Genomic DNA, 18,257 nt, shown 5'->3' on the forward strand with positions numbered 1-18,257 from the left:
TTTTGGGACCATTCACATTTATACAGCGATCAGTGCGATGAAAAATGCACTGATTACTGTGTAAATGTGACTGCCAGTGAAGGGGGTTAACCAGGAGGGGGCGCTGCAGGGGTTAAGTGTGTCCTAGGAAGTGATTCTAACTGGGGGGGGGGGGGCTAAGTGTGACACGTCACTGATCACCGCTCCCGATTACAGAGAGCTGTGATCAGTGTCCTATCACTAAGCAGAACGGGGAGATGCTCGTTTACATCAGCATTTCCCCGTTCTTCCTCTCCGTGAGACGATCGCGGGTGTCCTCGTAGACATCGAGTCCGCGGGACCTGCGGTGGGACTCACGGAGCCCGCGGTGGGCAAGCACGCACGCCGGCTATCCAAGCCTCCTGAGATAAAGTACTATAACGTGATTTCGGGGCAGCGGAGCCAACCTGGTCCGCATGCAGTTAATAGTTTATAAAATGGAAGTGAGCAAAAAAAGAGTCGGCAGGAAATAATTAATTAAATGGAGGAGAATAAAGCGTTAACCCCTTCTGGACCACCCCACACAGATATACTGCGGCAAGGCGGCCCTCCTGCGCCAAACCAGGTACGTGTACACGATGTCGTGCACTGGGTCTGGGGCACGTGAGCGCGCGCCCCAGGTGACCCAGTCACACTGTGATTGGACACAGCGGGTGCCAATCGATGGGTCTGGTGGACCCGACATTCACTGACACCCCGCGATAGTTCTCAGGAGAGGCAGAACGGCGGTCTGCCTATGTAAACCTCTGTGACAGGGGAAGATGGAGATCTTGTATTTCTGCTAAGCAGGAACACAGATCTCTGTCTTCCCCCCCCCCAGTACAAGCACCTCCTCCACACAGAAAGCACTCCCAGGGAACACATTTAATCCCTTTTATCACCCCTGGTTTTAACCCTTCCCTGTCAGTGTCGTTGGTACAGTGACAGTGCATTTTTTTTATTTTTTTAAGCACTGATCACTGTGTTGTTGTCACTGAGCCCACGTTCACATTGGGTCGATTTGGCCAAAATCAGCGGCTATTCCTGGCAATGGCACTGTTTCGAATCGACTCTGCGGCACTGCACCGATTCCCGAAAGTAGTTCCTGTGCTACTTTTTTTGACTTCGGGGGGGGTTGATTTGAAAAGACATCTGTGCAGGAACCTGCGCAGATGTCTGTCAAATCGCCCCGCCCCGAAGTCGGACGGCATTGCCGGTTTAAAATCGCGCGAGTTCAGCTGAACTTGCACGATTTCTAACCCGCAGCAGTGTGAACCTGGGCTTAGTGTTAGATTTGTCCACCGCAATGTCGCAGTTCCGCTAAAATTAATAGGAATAAAAGAGTGATAAAATAAATAAATTAAAAGGGACTGTGTAAAAATAAAAAAAATGTGCGTGTGTATATATGTGTGTGTGTGTGTGTGTGTGTGTGTGTGTGTGTGTATATATATGTGTGTATATATGTGTGTGTGTGTGTGTGTGTGTGTATATATATATATATATATATATATAATTTTTTTGACACAGTCCTTTTTTTAATTTTATTTATTTTTTATTACTTTCATTCCTATGAATGTAGTCGTCCCTTGTAATACAAATAAGGGATAACAGGTCCTCTTAATGGAGAGGTCTGGGGGTCTGTAAGACCCCAAATCTCTCCTCTACCTTTAAAAGCAAAAGATCAAAAAAAAAAAGGGGGATCTTCTGCATTGCTTACTTCTGCCCTAGACCGGACATTACGTCATGACGTCACTCTGGACCTCCGGGATCATAGAGGTCATCAGAGAAATGATCTGGTCTCTCTTCACCTCTATGACCAGCCACGTGAATGGTCTCATCGTTTCCTGGGCTCACCGGTAAAAAAAAAAAAAAAATGGTAAGCCCGAAAAACAGCGTTGGGAAGGGGACGGTAAACCGCTTGCAAACTGCACCGTATTTATGTATTGTGGTCACAAAGTGTATTTATAGTGCGGTGGCTTTGGCACCTTTAGTACTCTAGAAGGACTAATATATAAAAGCTGCAGGTTCCCTTCACACGGGCCGGTTCACGCGACAATTTCTGCGTTCCAGATGCATTTCTGCATGTGCATTTATGATGCGTTTTTGATGCGTTCCGGTGTGTTTCAAATATTTTTGTTGCTGTCTTTCTTTGCATTTTCCCCTCTTTGTTGTCCTTCACCTCGATTCATAACGTGTATTTCTGGTGCGTTTTCAATGCGTTTTGCCGCTTTCCAGATAGAAAAATTGCAGCGTGTCCTACTTTTGTTGACTGCTTCCGGAACGCGCTGAAGGGCATTTGGTGTGAACTAGCCTTAAGACCCTTCTGGTTGGGAGGATGTGATTGGCCTCTTCTGGAATGTTCTGCTATGATCGCAGCGCAGGCACCGGCGGGGTCACCGGAGGCGTTTATAAACGCTGAGCCCGTGGAATCCAAATCTGCTGGGTCTTCATCGGCCTGACTCACCGGCTGTGTGCGGCTCGGCCCTGAATAGATAAGAATTATCTGAAGTCGCCTCCCCTGCAATCACAGAATAAATAATAGAAAATGAATATTCCGCTCCCCAAAACCAAATAAAAATATTATTATTATACAGGATTGGTAATGTACCAGCAGTGTGCACAGCGCTTTACAATATACAGGGAACCTTCCATAAGATCAATAACATGTAAACAATAGGATGAGATTTCATCCAGATTAATAATATCATTGTCCGTGTCCTTCAATATAAATGATCTGTGTCCGGCCATAAACATAACAATGTAATCGTTCCGAGGACACCGTCCCGTTATCATCACGTCCGTTATACCAACGTATTGTCATGTTTATAAATGGACTCTCTTCATGGACTGTTCAATTTATAGTTGAAAACTGTTTATGGATTATTCTGTTTATGAATCGACATTGTTTATGGATTATGTTCCTGGTTCAGTGCTGTTTATGAATGGAGCGCTTTACAGATTATTCTTTTTATAAATGGACTGTGTTTATGGATTATGGTACTGGTTGAATACAGTTTATGAATGGACCCCATTAATGTATTATCATGTTTATGAATGGACTATGATTATGGACTATTCTGTTTATGGATGGACTGTGTTTATGGATGCACTGTGTTTATGGATGCACTGTGTTTATGGATGCACTGTGTTTATGGATGCACTGTGTTTATGGTTGCACTGTGTTTATGGATGCACTGTGTTTATGGATGCACTGTGTTTACGGCTGGATGCACTGTGTTTACGGCTGGACCCTGTTTACGGCTGGACCCTGTTTACGGCTGGACCCTGTTTACGGCTGGACCCTGTTTACGGCTGGACCCTGTTTAACCCTGTTTACGGCTGAATCCTGTTTAACCCTGTTTACGACTGAATCCTGTTTAACCCTGTTTACGACTGAATCCTGTTTAACCCTGTTTACGACTGAATCCTGTTTAACCCTGTTTACGACTGAACCTTGTTTACGGCTGAACCTTGTTTAACCCTGTTTACGGCTGGACCCTGTTTACGGCTGGACCCTGTTTACGGCTGGACCCTGTTTACGGCTGGACCCTGTTTACGGCTGGACCCTGTTTATGGCTGAACCCTCTTTAACCCTGTTTACGGCTGAACCCTCTTTAACCCTGTTTACGGCTGGACCCTCTTTAACCCTGTTTACGGCTGGACCCTCTTTAACCCTGTTTACGGCTGGACCCTCTTTAACCCTGTTTACGGCTGAACCCTGTTTACGGCTGGACCCTCTTTAACCCTGTTTACGGCTGGACCCTGTTTACGGCTGGACCCTGTTTACGGCTGGACCCTGTTTACGGCTGGACCCTGTTTACGGCTGGACCCTGTTTACGGCTGGACCCTGTTTATGGCTGAACCCTCTTTAACCCTGTTTACGGCTGAACCCTCTTTAACCCTGTTTACGGCTGGACCCTCTTTAACCCTGTTTACGGCTGGACCCTCTTTAACCCTGTTTACGGCTGGACCCTCTTTAACCCTGTTTACGGCTGAACCCTGTTTACGGCTGGACCCTCTTTAACCCTGTTTACGGCCGGACCCTCTTTAACCCTGTTTACGGCTGGACCCTGTTTACGGCTGGACCCTGTTTAACCCTGTTTACGGCTGAACCCTCTTTAACCCTGTTTACGGCTGAACCCTCTTTAACCCTGTTTACGGCTGAACCCTCTTTAACCCTGTTTACGGCTGAACCCTCTTTAACCCTGTTTACGGCTGAACCCTGTCTAACCCTGTTTACGGCTGAGCCCTGTTTACGGCTGAGCCCTGTTTACGGCTGAGCCCTGTTTACGGCTGAGCCCTGTTTACGGCTGAGCCCTGTTTACGGCTGAGCCCTGTTTACGGCTGGACCCTGTTTACGGCTGGACCCTGTTTACGGCTGGACCCTGTTTACGGCTGGACCCTGTTTACGGCTGGACCCTGTTTAACCCTGTTTACGGCTGGACCCTGTTTAACCCTGTTTACGGCTGGACCCTGTTTAACCCTGTTTACGGCTGGACCCTGTTTAACCCTGTTTACGGCTGGACCCTGTTTAACCCTGTTTACGGCTGGACCCTGTTTAACCCTGTTTACGGCTGGACCCTGTTTAACCCTGTTTACGGCTGGACCCTGTTTAACCCTGTTTACGGCTGGACCCTGTTTAACCCTGTTTACGGCTGAACCCTGTTTAACCCTGTTTACGGCTGAACCCTGTTTAACCCTGTTTACGGCTGAACCCTGTTTAACCCTGTTTACGGCTGAACCCTGTTTAACCCTGTTTACGGCTGAACCCTGTTTAACCCTGTTTACGGCTGAACCCTGTTTAACCCTGTTTACGGCTGAACCCTGTTTAACCCTGTTTACGGCTGAACCCTGTTTAACCCTGTTTACGGCTGAACCCTGTTTAACCCTGTTTACGGCTGAACCCTGTTTAACCCTGTTTACGGCTGAACCCTGTTTAACCCTGTTTACGGCTGAACCCTGTTTAACCCTGTTTACGGCTGAACCCTGTTTAACCCTGTTTACGGCTGAACCCTGTTTACGGCTGAACCCTGTTTACGGCTGAACCCTGTTTAACCCTGTTTACGGCTGAACCCTGTTTAACCCTGTTTACGGCTGAACCCTGTTTAACCCTGTTTACGGCTGAACCCTGTTTAACCCTGTTTACGGCTGAACCCTGTTTAACCCTGTTTACGGCTGAACCCTGTTTAACCCTGTTTACGGCTGAACCCTGTTTAACCCTGTTTACGGCTGAACCCTGTTTACGGCTGAACCCTGTTTACGGCTGAACCCTGTTTACGGCTGAACCCTGTTTACGGCTGAACCCTGTTTACGGCTGAACCCTGTTTACGGCTGAACCCTGTTTACGGCTGAACCCTGTTTACGAATGGACTGTGTTTATGGATTATTCTGTTTGTGAATGGACCCTGTTTATGAATGGACCATGTTTATGAATTGACCGTGTTTATGGATTATTTTACTGTATGAATACAGTTCATGAATTTACTCCATTAATGTAGTGTAATGTTTATCAATGGACTTATGGATTATTATGTTTACAGTTGGACACAGATAATTTATACTATTGTTACAGGCTGGCAATGATATTATATGAATTATTGTATTTTATGTATAGTATAGATTCAGGTTTTTGATATTTTAGCACCACAATAAAAGATGAACTCGGACGAGGTCAATGAATGATCCCGCCCACAGGTCAGCCCCAGAGTGACCCGAGAATATATAGGATTGTACTGTGTGCCTTTTATATACCTCCTGCTGCCCCATACCCTCCCCCCGCCAATATACCTGCAGCCTGAACTGTGGAACCTGCAATTAAAATGAATATCGACAACGTATAACACAAATCTATACGATCGATCTTACTCTGCTTTGAATGCTTAATACTGCTCTATCATTGGCTCCTACACTCTGTAATATTGCAAGGGACACGCTGTCACATGACTTGCAAAACAATCTTTCAGCAAGATCTGCTTGTGCTTCTTATTGTGTGTTTGGCGAATGCTGCGGAGAGTCGTGGATGTTGCTTGGAAGTGTCTGCGGAGCAGTATTCTGCAGAGCATGCTGGGAATTAGCAGGGTCTATGGGGCATTATATGGCAAAGTATGCTGGCAGCTGTTCAGTGGCAGTTGGACAGCGCAGTGGGTGGGAGTTGTTCAGTGGCAGTTGGACAGCGCAATGGGTGGGAGTTGCTCAGTGGCAGTTGGGATGCACAAGAACACGCAACAGTGTCGTCACTTCTGGGTACATGGTCAGCGGGGAGGTGCGCGTGTGTTCGGAGCATGCATGCTCCTTCCTCAGGCTCTGTTGGGTGCTATCTTTGAAGACTGTGTGTGTGTGTGTGTGTGTGTGTGTGTGTGTGTGTGTGTGTTTATATATAGCTATGCTGCCCCAGGCGCAAGGTCGCTGATTCTAGTCGCCAATGCGACCTGGCGACCGGGTTTTGTCGAGCACTATATATATATATATATATATATATATATATATATATATATATATATATATATATATATATATATATATATATATATATATATATATACACACACATAGACACGTAGACTAAGTGACTGGCTAGATGAGTGGGAACCTGTAAACTTTGAGGAAAATTACAATTCCAAGAGCTGGACATACTATTTTTGACACTTTTAAGCAATTTCAAATCATTATGACTAAAATTACCAATAAAATAAAAGGTGAAATAAGTTTAGAAAATTATTATTTAAAAATATACTTTTTTTATAAAAAGTATAAAATTTTAATAAAATTCATGAATTAATAGGCTAATAAACTAAGAGACTAAAATACTTACAAAAGGCGACCGATGAGTCTTTAGATTTATAATTGTATATCTATAAAAAAAGGTAAAAAAAAAAAATGTATATGTATTAGAATTGCTGTATTCAGGTTACTATATTAAATATATATATATATATATATATATATATATATATATATATATATATATATATTGGATATATATTATATTTGCTTAAAAATTATACTATATGGCAATTGGTAGTTATTAATACTATATATTTTTATTTTCTATTTTTTGTTGTTTAATGGGGAAATAAAAGTATACATATATACACACATATAGAGTATGCTGAATGTAGGGGAGTAAGGAAGATGCATAATATAAAAATCTGTGCATATGTGTACACACACACACACACACACACACACACACACACACACAACGTACATACAACACGGACCGATGAGGACAGATATGGTCACAGTGGAATATTAATTTCAATGCCCTCATTAAGACCCCCCGGGCAATAGACTATCCAAAATATAAATCCAGTAGTTTCCCCTCTCGCATAGCCGTTTATAGAGTTCTGCTTTGGGAAAATGGTTGGATATTACCTCTATGACCCAAAAAACCCTAAAGATGACTGCTTGTGAAACTCTTTAAAGTGCCTTGGGACACTATATTTATCCACACCCTTTTATACACAGTTAGGGTGTTCACCAAACCTTTTGCAGAGAGTACGGATGGTGCGGCCTACATAGAGTAAGCCGCATGGGCACGTCAAGAAGTATACAAGGTACTCGGAGTATACTGCTTGATGTGCCCATGCAGCCTACTCCAGCAGTCATCTTTAGGGCTTCCCGTTTGGAGCATATAGAGGCCATATCCAACCATTTCCCCAAAGCAGAACGCTATAAACAGCTATGCGAGAGGGAAAATTACTGGATTTATACTTTGGATAGTCTATTTCCCAGGGGCCTTAATGAGGGCATTGAAATTAATATCTGTCCTCATTGGTCCGTGTTGTATGTATGTATGTGTGTGTGTGTGTGTGTGTGTGTGTGTGTGTGTATATATATATATATATATATATATATATATATATATATATATATATATATATATATATATATATATATATATATATATATATATATATAAATATATATTTTTTTTATCTTCCTTATTCCCCCTATATTTAGCATACTCTATATGTGTCTATTATATGTATACCTTTATTTCCCCATTAAACAAAAAATTTAAAATAAAAATATATAGTATTAACAATCGATAACTACCAATTTCCATATAGTATAATTGATCTCTCAAGGGTGTCCCATTTTGAGAATTTGATTTCTTTGATTCTCTGATTCTTGAGCATATAATATAATATATATCCAGTATATATTTAATATAGTAATCCGAATACAGCAATTCTAATACATATACTTTTTTTTTATAGATATATAATTATAGATCTAACGACTCATTGGTCTCCTTTTTTAAGTATTTTCGTTTATTGGCTTAATAATTAGTGAATTTTTTAAAAATATATTTTCAAATAATAAATTTTCTAAACTTATTCATTTCACCTTTAATTTTATTGGCAAATTTAATCATAATCATGTGTAATTGTTTAAGTGTCAAAATACTATGTTCAGCTCATGGAATTGTAATTTGCCTCAAGGTAATCATCTAGCCAGTCGCTTAGTATATAGTGTATATGTATATATATATATATATATATGTATGTGTGTGTGTGTGTGTGTGTGTATATATATATATATATATATATATATATATATATATATATATATATATATATAACCTCTTCAAAGATACCCCAGCAGTAGAGCCTGAGGAAGGAGCATGCATGCTCAGAATGCGCGCACCTCCCCGCTGACCCTGTAACTAGAAGTAAGGACACTGTGCCGTGTTCTTGTGCATCACATCCTTGTTCCATCTTTCTGGGAGCGCTGGGCTCCACCAGTGTAACCAGAGAAAGGACAATCACACGAACATTCCAGCCAGCGACACCAGGCAGTTCCCGGGATGGCGCGATTGCCACCGATACCTATGCTGTTTTATATCACTTGTTTGTGAGTGTTCCCATTATGATTTGAATTCATTAAATGTCTCAACTGCTACACTTAGACGGCACAGTGAGGTGGGTGGGAGTTGTTCAATGGTAATTGGACAGCGCAGTGGGTGGGAGTTGCTCAGTGGCAGTTGGACAATGGAGTGGATGACAGTAGGACAGTAAAGTGGGTGGGAGTTGTCGGATGGAAGTTGGATAGTGCAGTGGATGGCAGTGGGACAATGAGGTAGGTGGGGGTTGTGCAATGGTAGTTGGACAGTGCGATGGATGGCACTGGGACAGTAAGGTAGGTGGGGGTTGTGCAATGGTAGTTGGACAGCGCAGTGGATAGCACTGGGACAGTGAGGTATGTGGGGGTTGTGCAATGGTAGTTGGACAGCGCAGTGGATGGCACTGGGACAGTGAGGTAGGTGGGGGTTGTGCAATGGTAGTTGGACAGTGCAGTGGATGGCACTGGGACAGTGAGGTAGGTGGGAGATGTTCAATGGCAGTTGGACAGTGCGATGGATGGCACTGGGACAGTGAGGTAGGTGGGGGTTGTGCAATGGCAGTTGGACAGTGCAGTGGGTGAGACAATGTGCTGAGTTGCTTGGCATTGGGTGAGAGCATGGCATTGTGGTCATTTTATGGGTGGATGGGTATGGCTGTATGGCAGCGGTGTGATGTCTTCTAATGGGTGAGAATTCACCTTTAGCCTCTGACTAATCTCTCTCACCCTTTCTTCCCCCATAATCCCTTTGTGTCTCCTGCCTGGCAACGTGCTGCTTCCTCCTCCCTGGCACCCGCTAACCTGCTTTCCCTCCACACCTCTACGGCCTACAGCCCTCCTTACTTGTGGCCCGTCAGAGCTCGGGCGAGGTCCCCAGTGCGGCCGAACTGGTCAGTGCAATTGAGAACCTGGTCAGGAACAAAATGGTAAGTGCCAGGATAGCCATGCCAATCACAGCTCTTCTTGGGCTCAATCCGGTTACTCAGGGGCGGGTCTAATTCTGCTTTTCAGACCATGCAGTTGGCTTTGGCCATCATAATCTGATCTTACAAATTATTTTCCTTTTTTAGATTTGTCCGTGTTCTCTGTGTGTCCTTTATTATTTGTCTTGGTGAAGATGTAATCTTGTAAATGTGTTTCCTGCTGGTGTAATTGGACCGGCATCAGAATAAATCATACAAATCAGTACAGCTAAAACTCATATTTTATCTCTAAATGGAATCTTCTAGGCCGGGTCACATGATGGCTTCTTCAACCCCCATAGACTCCAGCAATGAGATTTCCCTGCAATAAGTTGCTCATTCTTTTTATGTATGTTGATGTTGGGAACCCCTCATAATGGGTACAGCGTGTGTACAGACCCGGGAACTCAGCACAGGGATGGTGGGAACCCCTCATAATGGGCACAGCGGGTGTACAGACCCGGGAACTCAGCACAGGGATGGTGGGAACCCCTCATAATGGGCACAGCGGGTGTATAGACCTGGGAACTCAGCACAGGGATGGTGGGAACCCCTCATAATGGGCACAGCAGGTGTATAGACCCGGGAACCCAGCACAGGGATGGTGGGAACCCCTCATAATGGGCACAGCAGGTGTACAGACCCGGGAACTCAGCACAGGGATGGTGGGAACCCCTCATAATGGGCACAGCAGGTGTATAGACCTGGGAACTCAGCACAGGGATGGTGGGAACCCCTCATAATGGGCACAGCGGGTGTACAGACCCAGGAACCCAGCACAGGGATGGGAGGAACTCCCTCATAATGGGCACAGCGGGTGTACAGACCCGGGAACTCAGCACAGGGATGATGGGAACCCCTCATAATGGGCACAGCAGGTGTACAGACCCGGGAACTCAGCACAGGGATGATGGGAACCCCTCATAATGGGCACAGCAGATGTACAGACCCGGGAACTCAGGACAGGGATGGGAGGAACCCCCTTATATTGGGCACAGCGGGTGGGAAGAGTCGGGAACTAGGCACAGGGATGGTGGGAACCCCTCATAATGGGCATAGCGGGTATACAGACCCGGGAACTCAGCACGGGGATGGGAGGAACCCCCTCATAATGGGCACAGCGGGTGTACAGACCCGGAAACTCAGCACAGGGATGGCGAGAACCCCTCATAATGGGCACAGTGGGTGTACAGACCCAGAAACTCAGCACAGGGATGGTGGGAACCCCTCATAATGGGCACAGCGGGTGTACAGACCCGGAAACTCAGCACAGGGATGGTGAGAACCCCTCATAATGGGCACAGCGGGTGTACAGACCCAGAAACTCAGCACAGGGATGGTGGGAACCCCTCATAATGGGCACAGCGGGTGTACAGACCCAGGAACTCAGCACAGGGATGGTGGGAACCCCTCATAATGGGCACAGCGGGTGTACAGACCCAGAAACTCAGCACAGGGATGGTGGGAACCCCTCATAATGGGAACTCAACATGCAACTTGTAGGTTGGTCCTCCACATTGGCACATAGTCCCAGCAGATCTCGCTGCATTGGTCGGATTTCTGGGATTGCAGCAACACTCTGCTATAGGCTGAGATAACTTTATTTAGTGGTACGATTTCACACTCAAGCTCCGCCCTGTGACAGAGGAGCAGCGATGGTTGAACCTCCGAAGTGTGTGTCGTAATTTGATCTCATGCTCTGCAAGTTCTATAAATATACATTTATTTTGTTTTGTACTTGGTATTTACTAATTGGTTGTTTTCATCTGGCTTGTGATTGGCTGGTTCTAGTGTCTGTCCTTTTCCTCCCAGTCCTTTGTTCCTGTGCTTGGTCGGTCCCCCATGTTCTGGTGATATGTGATTATTTATGTTCTGGAGGTTGGAGGGTTAATAATGGCTTCTCAGGTTCTCAATCTATTTTTCTGCCATCTCTCCCCAGACCTTAGACGGAGGCTCATACTCGGGCTCTCAGGTAAACTCGGTATCAGACGGGTATTCTAACGAAGGGATGATGCCAATGCCTGTACCCAGGAACCACGAGGAGGAGCAGAAGGCGAAGGCTCTCCGTGGAAGAATGTGAGTTTTATCTTTTGATTCTTTTTTTTGTCGGCTGCTCTGGACTACCCAACTCTACCCCACCCCCCAAGCCTTCCCACTGCCCACGCCTGTGCTGTGCACATGGTGGGGGTGTCACGTTGGGGTTGGTCAGTTGGCATTGATGCTGCCAGGGGCCATGGAGTAGATGCCCCAGCAGCTTGTTTCTAGTTACGATGATTGTCGTCCATCGGAACAAAAGACTTTCTATATAGGAGAAACCTAATAACCTCTGTAGACAATGGAGACGTTGTGTGCCGGCCGGGCCCCGGGGGCTTTGTTATACCAGCTGTGCAGAGAATCCGCTAATGCATAGCACTTCTGCCAGTATCCAAACCTTATGCTTCCAGAACCTCCAAACTTCCCACCATCTAGAACCATTAAGACCCTCCATCATCTAAAATACTGCCTAATTCCTGATCTACTGTAGATCTAACCCCCCCCCCCCTCCCCCACATATGTCTGTTCTCTGATCTAGAACCAATACTCCCTACCATCCCAATAAATTGCCCAGTTCCTGATCTGGACCTCCCCACATACTTCTGATTCCTGATCTAGAACCCACAATTCATCCTCACTACCACTACCATCGACACCATCCCCCTAAATTGCCCATTTTCTGATATAGTGACCACCCCCATCTACACACTTCATGATTGCCGATCTAGAATCGTAAGTCCCTCCACTACCTCTATATGCTGCGTAATTTCTTGTCTACAACGAATAAACTCTTCCACCATGCCCCATACCCCTCCATACCAGGTCTTTTGTCCTTTCAATAATTCTCATTCTAGGTCTAGGACCTCCCTTTTATTCCAATATGTACACAATGCCCTGCCCGGGGTCTCACAGTCCCTTTGCATGTCTGGGACCTCCATACCATTCCCATGGGGGGCATACAGCCCTCTTCTGGATCTAGCACCTCCATTCCATTCCCTGCCAGCAGCAATCATTCCACCATGAGTGCTGCCGGCACTGGGGGGCTACAGATCATTGAGGGGACCATGAATGCCAACATGTACTGTGACCTACTGAAGCAGAGCATGATCCCCTCCCTTCAGAGACTGGACCGCAGGGCAGTATTCCAACATGATAACCACCCCAAACACACCTCCAACACCACCACTGCCTTACTATAGAAGCTGAGGGTAAAGGTGATGGACTGGCCAAGCATGTCTCCAGACCTAAACCCTTTTGATCATCTGTGGGACATCCTCAAACGGAAGGTGGAGGAGGGGAAGGTCTCCAACATCCACCAGCTCCGTGATGTCATCATGGGGGAGGGGAAGAGGACTCCAGTGACAACCTGTGAAGCTCTGGTGACCTCCATGCCCAAGAGGGTGAAGGCAGTGCTGCAAAATAATGGTGGCCACACAAAATATTGACACAAAATATGGCCCAATTTGGAGATTTTGACTTAGGGGTGTACTGACTTTTGTTGCCAGCGGTTTAGACATTAATGGCTGTGTGTTGAGTTATTTTGAGGGGACAGGAAATTTACACTGTTATACAAGCTGTACACTCACTACTTTACATTGTAGCCAAGTGTCATTTCTTCAGTGTTGTCGCATGAAAAGAGAGAAGAAAATATTTACACCAATGTGAGGGGGTCTTCTCACTCTTCTCACTCCCCCATATCATTCCCATCTGTGCACACTGTACCCATCCCTGATCTGGGATTGGATGCTTGCCAAGTATTGGGGGGTACTATGTAGGTGGGGTGCGCCTTTCAGCAGAAAATGTGTTTCCCTTTAATCTTGGCCTGGCAGACCTTTCCTTGGTTCTCCCTGTGTGGATGAATTCTAATTCTGATGTCATTTCTTGCAGGTTTGTCCTAAACGAGTTGGTTCAGACGGAGAAGGATTATGTGAAAGATCTGGGGGTGGTGGTAGAGGTAAGTGACCATCCTCTGTGTTCTCTGATCTGCTGCTGAGACTGGCAATGCCACGGACTTGGAGGAACTGTCATGGCAGACATATGAAGGGTGCCAATGGGGACCTCCTGGAAATGCTGGCAGGTTCTGAAGGAAGCCAATACAACTCTTCTATGACAGGTTTGCTTTTAAGTGACCCTGCCATCCTCAGACCCTTCATTTCAATAACAATTTTCCCATGATATGTGTTTTAACATATTTGATGCCTTGTGCTTTACTTGTAAAATCCTCCCTTGTGTAGAAATCCAAAAGCCCTGAGACTTCTGTCGGGTGCCGCCATCTTGGATGTGATGTCAGCAGCCCTCCCTCTCCCAGTCTGAGCAAGGAGGGAGGGGGCTGTACTAGGGATTTGACCTTTCCTGGGGTAGTCAAATTTCCTAGGTACATTGCAAGTCAATATATTTTACGTTTTTACAGATTGGGCAGTTACCAACTTTACCGCCTAATGAACCTTAATGGGGACATTAGACGTGTTTTCTAATTAATGTTGATTAAAAACAGCTGTCATGTTAATCCTCATTCTCCTCCTCCCCCATACAGGGCTTTATACCACGGATAGAGGAGAAAGGGACCCCAGATGACATGAACGGGAAAGAGAAGATCGTGTTCGGCAACATTCATCAGATCTACGACTGGCATAAAGAGTAAGCTTTGTTACACACCTTGCCTTACCATAGAGATTGAATATGCAGTATACATACTACTGTAATATGTACCATGTACTAGTTTGTGTCTCTGCCCCTCCCACAATGGCGAGTCCTGTAGTAGGTTTTGTCTGCCCCTCCCACAATGGGGAGATTTCCTGCAGTAGTTTGTGTCTCTGCCCCTCCCACAATGGGGAGATTTCCTGCAGTAATTTGTGTGTCTGCCCCTCCCACAATGGGGAGATTTCCTGCAGTAGTTTGTGTCTCTGCCCCTCCCACAATGGCGAGTCCTGTAGTAGGTTTTGTCTGCCCCTCCCACAATGGGGAGATTTCCTGCAGTAGTTTGTGTCTCTGCCCCTCCCACAATGGGGAGATTTCCTGCAGTAATTTGTGTGTCTGCCCCTCCCACAATGGGGAGATTTCCTGCAGTAGTTTGTTTCTCTGCCCCTCCCACAATGGGGAGATTTCCTGCAGTAGTTTGTGTCTCTGCCCCTCCCACAATGGGGAGATTTCCTGCAGTAGTTTGTGTCTCTGCCCCTCCCACAATGGGGAAATTCCTGCAGTAGTTTGTGTCTCTGCCCCTCCCACAATGGTTAGATTCGGTTTTTGATGTGCAGGTCAGAACAGTGATTCCGTCCTTCTCTCCTGCGGTTTCGGCGTGCAGGTCGGAGCGGTGATTGCGTCCTTCTCTCCTGCGGTTTCGGCGTGCAAGTCGGAGCGGTGATTGCGTCCTTCTCTCCTGTGGTTTCGGTGTGCAGGTCGGAGCGGTGATTGCGTCCTTCTCTCCTGCGGTTTCGGTGTGCAGGTTGGAGCGGTGATTGCGTCCTTCTCTCCTGCGGTTTCGGCGTGCAGGTCGGAGAGGTGATTGCGTCCTTCTCTCCTGCGGTTTCAGTGTGCAGGTCGGAGCAGTGATTGCGTCATTCTCTCCCGCGGTTTCGGCGTGCAGGTTGGAGCGGTGATTGCGTCCTTCTCTCCTGCAGTTTCGGCGTGCAAGTCGGAGCGGTGATTGCGTCCTTCTCTCCTGTGGTTTCGGCGTGCAGGTCGGAGCGGTGATTGCGTCCTTCTCTCCTGTGGTTTAGGCGTGCAAGTCGGAGCGGTGATTGCGTCCTTCTCTCCTGCGGTTTTGGCGTGCAGGTCGGAGCGGTGATTGCGTCCTTCTCTCCTGCAGTTTTGGCGTGCAGGTCGGAGCGGTGATTGCGTCCTTCTCTCCTGCAGTTTTGGCGTGCAGGTCGGAGCAGTGATTGCGTCCTTCTCTCCTGTGGTTTCGGTGTGCAGGTCGGAGCGGTGATTGCGTCCTTCTCTCCTGCGGTTTCGGTGTGCAGGTTGGAGCGGTGATTGCGTCCTTCTCTCCTCTGGTTTCGGTGTGCAGGTCGGAGCGGTGATTGCGTCCTTCTCTCCTGCGGTTTCGGCGTGCAAGTCGGAGCGGTGATTGCGTCCTCCTCTCCTGTGGTTTCGGCGTGCAAGTCGGAGCGGTGATTGCGTCCTTCTCTCCTGCGGTTTCGGCGTGCAAGTTGGAGCGGTGATTGCGTCCTTCTCTCCTGCGGTTTCGGCGTGCAGGTCGGAGCGGTGATTGCGTCATTCTCTCCTGCGGTTTCGGCATGCAAGTCAGAGCGGTGATTGCGTCCTTCTCTCCTGCGGTTTCGGCGTGCAGGTCGGAGCGGAGATTGCGTCCTTCTCTCCTGCGGTTTCGGCGTGCAGGTCGGAGCGGTGATTGCGTCCTTCTCTCCTGCGGTTTCGGCGTGCAGGTCGGAGCGGTGATTGCGTCCTTCTCTCCTGCGGTTTCGGCGTGCAGGTCGGAGCGGTGATTGCGTCATTCTCTCCTGCGGTTTCGGCATGCAAGTCAGAGCGGTGATTGCGTCCTTCTCTCCTGCGGTTTCGGCGTGCAGGTCGGAGCGGAGATTGCGTCCTTCTCTCCTGTAGTTTCGGTGTGCAGGACGGAGCGGTGATTGCGTCCTTCTCTCCTGCGGTTTCGGCGTGCAGGTCGGAGCGGTGATTGCGTCCTTCTCTCCTGTGGTTTCGGCGTGCAGGTCGGAGCGGTGATTGCGTCCTTTTCTCCTGCGGTTTCGGCGTGCAAGTCGGAGCGGTGATTACGTCCTTCTCTCCTGCGGTTTCGGCGTGCAGGTCGGAGCGGTGATTGCGTCCTTCTCTCCTGTGGTTTCGGCGTGCAGGTCGGAGCGGTGATTGCGTCCTTTTCTCCTGCGGTTTCGGCGTGCAAGTCGGAGCGGTGATTGCGTCCTTCTCTCCTGCAGTTTTGGCGTGCAGGTCGGAGCAGTGATTGCGTCCTTCTCTCCTGTGGTTTCGGTGTGCAGGTCGGAGCGGTGATTGCGTCCTTCTCTCCTGCGGTTTCGGTGTGCAGGTTGGAGCGGTGATTGCGTCCTTCTCTCCTCTGGTTTCGGTGTGCAGGTCGGAGCGGTGATTGCGTCCTTCTCTCCTGCGGTTTCGGCGTGCAAGTCGGAGCGGTGATTGCGTCCTCCTCTCCTGTGGTTTCGGCGTGCAAGTCGGAGCGGTGATTGCGTCCTTCTCTCCTGCGGTTTCGGCGTGCAAGTTGGAGCGGTGATTGCGTCCTTCTCTCCTGCGGTTTCGGCGTGCAGGTCGGAGCGGTGATTGCGTCATTCTCTCCTGCGGTTTCGGCATGCAAGTCAGAGCGGTGATTGCGTCCTTCTCTCCTGCGGTTTCGGCGTGCAGGTCGGAGCGGAGATTGCGTCCTTCTCTCCTGCGGTTTCGGCGTGCAGGTCGGAGCGGTGATTGCGTCCTTCTCTCCTGCGGTTTCGGCGTGCAGGTCGGAGCGGTGATTGCGTCCTTCTCTCCTGCGGTTTCGGCGTGCAGGTCGGAGCGGTGATTGCGTCATTCTCTCCTGCGGTTTCGGCATGCAAGTCAGAGCGGTGATTGCGTCCTTCTCTCCTGCGGTTTCGGCGTGCAGGTCGGAGCGGAGATTGCGTCCTTCTCTCCTGTAGTTTCGGTGTGCAGGACGGAGCGGTGATTGCGTCCTTCTCTCCTGCGGTTTCGGCGTGCAGGTCGGAGCGGTGATTGCGTCCTTCTCTCCTGTGGTTTCGGCGTGCAGGTCGGAGCGGTGATTGCGTCCTTTTCTCCTGCGGTTTCGGCGTGCAAGTCGGAGCGGTGATTACGTCCTTCTCTCCTGCGGTTTCGGCGTGCAGGTCGGAGCGGTGATTGCGTCCTTCTCTCCTGCGGTTTCGGCGTGCAGGTCGGAGCGGTGATTGCGTCCTTCTCTCCTGCGGTTTCGGCGTGCAGGTCGGAGCGGTGATTGCGTCCTTCTCTCCTCTGGTTTCGGTGTGCAGGTCGGAGCGGTGATTGCGTCCTTCTCTCCTGCGGTTTCGGCGTGCAAGTCGGAGCGGTGATTGCGTCCTCCTCTCCTGTGGTTTCGGCGTGCAAGTCGGAGCGGTGATTGCGTCCTTCTCTCCTGCGGTTTCGGCGTGCAAGTTGGAGCGGTGATTGCGTCCTTCTCTCCTGCGGTTTCGGCGTGCAGGTCGGAGCGGTGATTGCGTCATTCTCTCCTGCGGTTTCCGCATGCAAGTCAGAGCGGTGATTGCGTCCTTCTCTCCTGCGGTTTCGGCGTGCAGGTCGGAGCGGAGATTGCGTCCTTCTCTCCTGCGGTTTCGGCGTGCAGGTCGGAGCGGTGATTGCGTCCTTCTCTCCTGCGGTTTCGGCGTGCAGGTCGGAGCGGTGATTGCGTCCTTCTCTCCTGCGGTTTCGGCGTGCAGGTCGGAGCGGTGATTGCGTCATTCTCTCCTGCGGTTTCGGCATGCAAGTCAGAGCGGTGAT

General features: G+C 48.3%; 1 protein-coding gene across 7 annotated transcripts in view; it reads left to right on the forward strand.

Annotated features, from left to right (window-relative positions):
• Positions 1-18,257, forward strand: part of KALRN (kalirin RhoGEF kinase) — a gene marked incomplete at its 5' end in the record, with an annotated part of 215,479 nt that overhangs the window by 99,518 nt on the left and 97,704 nt on the right. For 5 of the 7 annotated variants that reach the window (XM_077449731.1, XM_077449733.1, XM_077449732.1 and 2 more), the window contains 4 exon segments: positions 9,678-9,770; positions 11,746-11,882; positions 13,728-13,794; positions 14,374-14,477. In XM_077449731.1, coding sequence (XP_077305857.1) covers positions 9,678-9,770; positions 11,746-11,882; positions 13,728-13,794; positions 14,374-14,477 — 401 coding nt within the window. 7 annotated transcript variants of the gene reach the window in all.

This window comes from Lithobates pipiens, unplaced genomic scaffold, assembly GCF_037356315.1.
Source record: "Lithobates pipiens isolate NorthernLeopardFrog02 unplaced genomic scaffold, aLitPip1_a1.2 Scaffold_22, whole genome shotgun sequence".
NCBI classification, from domain to species: domain Eukaryota; kingdom Metazoa; phylum Chordata; class Amphibia; order Anura; family Ranidae; genus Lithobates; species Lithobates pipiens.